This window comes from Neovison vison, chromosome 6, assembly GCF_020171115.1.
Source record: "Neovison vison isolate M4711 chromosome 6, ASM_NN_V1, whole genome shotgun sequence".
NCBI classification, from domain to species: Eukaryota; Metazoa; Chordata; class Mammalia; order Carnivora; family Mustelidae; genus Neogale; species Neogale vison.
The window spans coordinates 221083347-221089346 of record NC_058096.1 but is presented as its reverse complement, the minus strand read 5'-3'; the positions used below and the strand labels follow the sequence as shown (position 1 = coordinate 221089346).

Here is a 6000-nt window from a genome sequence, read left to right as displayed (position 1 = left end):
CAAATTCATTCTCCTACGGTTCTGGAGGTCACAAGTCCTAAATGGGTCTTAAGAGGCTAAAATCAAGGTGTCCTAGGGTTTCAGGAGAGAATCTGTCGCTCACCTTTTTTGGCCTCTATAGTTTTCCCACCTTCCTTGTCTGTTGCTCTCATCATTCCAACCTCTACTTCCCTTGACACTTCTTTGACGTGGTCCTTCTGCCTCTCTTGCTTCACTTGTTAGGACCCTTGTGATGATTTTGGACCACGCTGCATCATCGAGGATGATCTCCCCCACTGGAAGATGTTGAATTTGATCTCATTGGCAAAGTCCCTTTTGCCGTGGACGCTAACATATTCACAGGCTCAGGTATTAGGGTATGGCTAGCTCTGACTGGGGGCAGGGGGGGGGACATTGTTCCATCTACCATCTGGGTAAAGAAGGAGCAGTGCCTACAAGGGACTCTGCTCGGGTCCGAAAAAACCTGTACACGCGGAAGGTGGAGGTCACTACTTTTTGGCTCACAGCCTTCCCCGTGCTGCTCAGTGCTCTCAACAGATAAAGACCAGATACCCCCTGAGGCCTTAGATGACACCTCTGTGGGCTTGTCCCCTCTCTGCCCAGCTACCCCGGCCTCCTGGCTGCTCCCCCTACATTTCTAAGTCTTTTTAGGCCTCTGAGCTTGCCTGTCCCTCCTCGACCCATCTGTCCTTGTTTTCTATCTCAGATCTCAGCTCAAATGTCATTCGTTCAGAGGCCCACCTCTCTACCTCCGCCAGAATGTCCTCTCTGCCCACCCCCACAGGCCTCTCCAGCTATTGTCCTGTCTTCATTCCACCTACTAGTATCTGAAACGATTTGCCTTACTTACTCATTTTTTTGCCTTTCTTTCCAGACAAGAATTTACCCCTCTAGAAACCACCAACAGAGTTGGCCTCGCCCATTGTTGGGCCTTGCCCCTACATCCAAACACTGTGTCCGGGCGCTTTGTAGGTGCCCAGCATGGGTCACTTTGTGCCCGCGAAGACTGGCCAGAGCAGAGCAGGCAGGGCGGAGGGGGCAGGGCAGTCCTGCCCGCCTGGACAGCCAGAGAAGGCGGGAAAACGAGGCGGGAAAACCCAGCAAACAAGCCCTGCGGGTGGGTAGGGTGGGGAGCTCTAGCAGGCCCTGATGCCAGGAAATGGGAGCTTGGGGCGATCAGGCTGGCCATCGGGGTACAGGCAGTCTTGAGAGGAGCCCCACATTCTACTAAAGCGTTTAAACACTGATTCCGGCCTTCCTTGCCCGACTGGTCAGTGCGTGCCCGTGCCCCGGGAGAGGGGCTGTGGGAAAGGGACTTAAAAGGTCAGGGGATCCCTATCCGGGGTCTCTGCCCCGGGGTTCCCTAGGACTCCTGAGGGACACGCAGAGTGGGGGGCGCCCAGCTCCCGCCACTGGGCCAGGTTGCACACTGGGCGCGCCCAGCAGAGCGCGCAGGGCTGGGCGGGGCCGTGGCCCGCTGGGCGGAGTGGGGGTAGACGGAGGAGGGGGCGCCCCCCACCCCCTTTCTCGCTTCCCGCCACTGCGGCGGCCAATCACCAAGTAGGAGCCCGCCCCTGGCGCGGCCTCCCGCGGCCCCGCAACTCCCAAACGCCGAGTTTTCGCGGGAAAAAAAATCAGAGCAGCTGGCAGCGCGGCGGGCAGTGGTGGCCGTCCAGGCACTCCGGGTCGCACGCAGGAACGCGCGGGGTCCGGGGCTACGCACGCGTTTCTATCGCCATCCCCAGCCGGGCCAGGCGCGCAGGCAGGAGAGTGGATCGGGGCGGCCGAGAGGTGAGCCTCCGGACTGATCGGGCTGCCATTGCAGGCCGGGGGAAGGGCCCGGCGCACCCGGAGCAGAGACTTTGCAAAACTTTCGGGAGCGGCCCGGGGACGCGCGGCCAGTACCCGCGCACGCGTGCCCCGCAGCGTGGCTGCTCTCCACGCCGTCTTGGGCTCTGTCCCCGCCCTGCCGGCCCTCGGGAGTCGTCCCCCGCCGCCCGGGCGCCGGCAGGAGCGAGGAGAACATACCCAGAGCCCCGCGGGGGTCGCGCCGGCCGGGTGGGGGGGAGGGCCTGGCGAGCCGCAGGGGAGGATGTCAGGCTCCGCGCCTGCGCGCGGGGCGCCCCGCGATTCAATTGTCGCGCCCGAGCCCGATTTCGCGCGCCCTTAGTTCCCCGGGCGCGCCTGGGCCAATGGGGAGCGGGCTGGGCGGGGCAGTCGGGCGCGGCGGAGCCAATGAGTGGGTCAGCTCAAGTGAAGGGGGGCGGGACTTGGCGCGCGGGGCCCCTCGGCCGGTCCCGGCGGTGGGGGTGGGCGTGGGCTAGTTGGCGTGGCCCGAGCGGGCGGGCGGGAGAATAAGAGGGGCTCTGGGCCCGTGGGTCGGGGTCCAGGAGACGCGAGCCGGCGCGCGGGGCCGCCGCCGGGCCGAGGTGAGTAGCGCGGCGCGCGCGGGGGCGGACGGGACGGGGCGGCCGGTTGCCATGGCCACCGCGGGGCCGGCCGTGTCGCGCGCACGCGCGCGGGGGGGGCGGCGGGGGCCGTGGGCGCCCAGGGCTGGGGGCTCCCGGGTCGCGGGGGGCGGTGGTCCTTCCTTTTCGGTCCCACTTAGTTGAGTTACTGGGACTTCTGAAGTTCCAACCCGCGCCGGACTTTTGGGTTTTCCTCTTGCGTCAGTGTTAACCCAGGGAATGAATGAATGAATGAACGAACGAACGAACGAACGAACCTGGTCCCTCGCCATTTGGCTGTGCGCTCCTTCCTCTGGACGTTGTGTGTGTCGCTCCCTGCTCCCCCCCGTCCCGTCCCCTCCGCTTCCCCTCCATGAAAGACGGAGCGGGTTGGACTGAGTGGTCCGAGATGCCCTTCGCTGTCCCCGCATTTTCCCTCCCGCCTCGCTCCTCCGGCGTCATGGCCATTAACGCGTTAATTCCTTCATTTCTTCTGCGCGGCCCTGGTCAGCTGTGGCTGGCTAGTCCGCGGACCCGCGCGCCGGGAGGGTGTCCTGGGAGTTTCCTAGCGTCCGCAGACTGGACAAAAGCCAAGGTGACCCGAGCATGGCTCGGTGTGTAGATGGCAGCAGCCCCACTGACCCGGGGGTCCCGCTCTCTCGCCCTCAGCACCAGCAGGCGCCATGTGGATCCAGGTTCGCACCATGGACGGGAAGGTGACGCACACTGTGGACTCGCTGTCCAGGCTGACCAAGGTGGAGGAGCTGAGGCGGAAGATCCAGGAGGTCTTCCACGTGGAGCCCGGCCTCCAGAGGCTTTTCTACAGGGGCAAGCAGGTAAACCCGCCCAGCCGGCTGCCGCCCGCCCTGCACCTTTGTTCTTGCCTGGTCCAGGCACCGTCCATATACTCTCCCCGCCCCTCGTCCGGTCCCGCTTCACGTCTCCACAGAAACCTCAAATGCCTGAGCCAGGAACAAAGGCTCCGCTTGCAGATCGACATACCGGGCAGGAAGCTGGCACTCCAGTCGGTAGCGTTGGGCTTTTAAGTCCGCCTCCCCTGTTTTTTTTGACGCTGCCCTCAATGTAATTTCTAGAAAAGGAAGTTGGAGGTGGTCGATGGAGGACGGATGAATTTCGAGGAAGAGCCTAGAATGCTTCCTCAGACAGTAGGACTGGAGGGATCGGGTTTTCCTTTGAAACACACACCGATGGCCCACAGCCTGCGCCCAGTTAGAGTTTGACCCCCGCACGATCTGTTTTTGAGAAATTCGGATCCGCTTGTTCGGAGGCCGGAGATGGCCTTGCTGGTCAGGAATTTCCGCCGCTCTGGCCTGCTCTGCGGAGTGAGCGGAGCTCGGTGCTTTCCTCGGGGTCTGCAGGCCCCGCTTTTCAGTGTCCTTTCTTCTCGCCCTCTCCCCGGCCTCTGGAAGCGTTTAAAATGGCCACCCTGGCTTTCTCAGCTGCCCACGTTTGGGACGCTTTCTCCAGGGGGAGTGGGGGGTTTCTGTTTTTGTCGGGAGTCTTTGGGGGCACGGCCCATGCTGCTGTGAGTGGGATTTCCCACAGGGAAGCTAAGGTGGTAAGACACAAAGTGTTGGTCCCGTCTGCAGGGGCCGTCATGAGTGGGGTGCACGGTAGGGACAGCGGGGGCGCAGGTACCGTGTCCTGGATTGAAAGTCTGCAGTTGGGCTGCGCGTGCCTGACTTTGTTGTTGTCGCATTTTGAACTGGGTACTGCCGCCATCTGCTGTCTCCGTTGAGGAATAAACACTCTGTGGCCAGCCGGATTTTTGGGGGCGGGGAGTCTCCAGGGTGCTTAACTCTAAATGAGACCTGATGATTAATTTCTTGGGCTCCTGGTGCCCTTGGAGACCTTTCCCCTCCTTCCTGGGAGAGACGCGATGACTTGAATGTCTCTAGAAGCTGCTTTAACCCGCCCTGCCCAGGGAGGGGACACGGGTCCCACCGATGGCCTGTGCAGTCAGCAAAGGCAGGGCCCCGAGGGAGCTCTACCGAGGGGGCTGTCTCTCTCCCGCCTCCTCCCACGGCTCATTTTTTGTGTCATCCAGACCGACTTCGATTAGCCCACTCGATCTCTTTGTTCAGCAGAGGGTTCTTTCAGAGTTTCTGAGCGCCTTCTGCGTGTGCCTGCTCCGCTGTTCACGGTGTGATTCAGACGTGAGTCGGATCGAGTCCTCCCCAGTGGGAGGATCTGTGAGCGCCTGGCATGTGCCAGGCGCTGTTGTTACATTTCCACCTGTCCGAAAAGTCGGAGCCACCATGAACCCCCAAACACCTACCCCTAGAGCTTGCCCTGGCATCTAGCCACATTCCGGTCAGCCCCGTTCTCTCCGTCTTTCTGTCTGTCTACCCGTCCGTGGTAGTGTTGGGAGTGTGTTTCAACGTAAGTTGCACGAGCACTTTACGCCTGCCGTTAACTAGAGTCCGGAACGGGTTTGCAGGTCTTGCTTTTCTGTTCAGCCAACACTGGCATCTAGTGGGATACACGCACGTCAGGCAGACCATTTGGTGTCTGCACAGATGTCTACACCCATGTACCCAAACCCCCATCTCCCTTTATTCCTAACTTGAGATCTGACCCGTACGAAAGCCCTTAGGACCCCTGTGAAAGTTATAAGGCCTGATGAGCACAGGAACACCTGTGTGTGGGAGCCCGGAGGCGGGTACCTGCAACTGGCCGGCCGTCAGCGCTGGAGACGGAGCTCTTGACGCCGCCTGCTCACAGCCCCGCGGTCACACTTGGCACCGGCTTCCTGCTTCCCCCATGACCTCCGTGAAGGCCGCCCGTTCCCCCGCCTGGCGCTCCTCTTCCCCACTCGGCAGCTTTGGGAGGGAACGTGCAGCCGCCTCTGTCTTCCGGCTGAGGAAGCCAGGCCTAGAGTGTGATGCAACTTCCCTGGGGACGCCAGCGGGGCCCTGGCCTGGCTGTCGGGTGGGGGTGGGGGGCTGGGACGAGGACAGACAGGACATAGGGCAGCGCCTCACAGTGAGTCGGGTCTGCAAACAGACCGGACCAGGCTCACTGCGATAGAAAGCAGCGGAGCTTCCGGGCGGGCGGTGGGCGGTGGGTGGAGAGCTGCTTTTACGGAACGTTCTAGAGAGTCTTCGCAGTCCTTCGCGCTCCCCCCACCCCACTGTTTTTTTCCGCCTTTTAAAGAAACATGTTGTAGCAGTCCACGGTCTGCCGTGAGGTTGACTGAGCCGATAAAGCAGAACATAGTTGAGCCTTTCTTCAGGATATGGGAGGGTTTCGTGGCCGGCTTGTTTGGGCTGAATAGGTTGGCGGTTATGTCGCTTGATTGGCGGAAATACAAGAAGCCGAATGGGGGCAGGGACCCGGGCGGCAGGCCCAGCCTGGGCAAGGGCGAGAGGCATCTGGCGCCTTTTTCTTGGCTGCCCAGAAAAATAACAATAGCTCTCACTTGTGGGGACTCCGGCACGCTCAGGTGTAGGGCTCTGCCTGTTACAGAATCGTCCCTGTGTCCGCAGCCCAGGTGGCTGCCATCCGAGCTCCTCGAGGCTCTCCCAGTGTG

General features: G+C 61.6%; 1 protein-coding gene across 2 annotated transcripts in view; it reads left to right on the top strand.

Annotated features, from left to right (window-relative positions):
- The first annotated feature begins 1647 nt into the window (after positions 1-1647).
- Positions 1648-6000, top strand: part of UHRF1 (ubiquitin like with PHD and ring finger domains 1) — a 28931-nt gene continuing 24578 nt past the window's right edge. The window contains exons 1-2 of one of the 2 annotated variants that reach the window (XM_044254485.1): positions 1648-1791; positions 3117-3283. In XM_044254485.1, the coding sequence (XP_044110420.1) occupies positions 3131-3283 (153 nt within the window). In that variant the 5' untranslated portion in view covers positions 1648-1791; positions 3117-3130. Of the gene's footprint in view, positions 1792-2340; positions 2430-3116; positions 3284-6000 lie in introns of those variants that run through there. The other variant, XM_044254486.1, reaches the window with a different exon arrangement.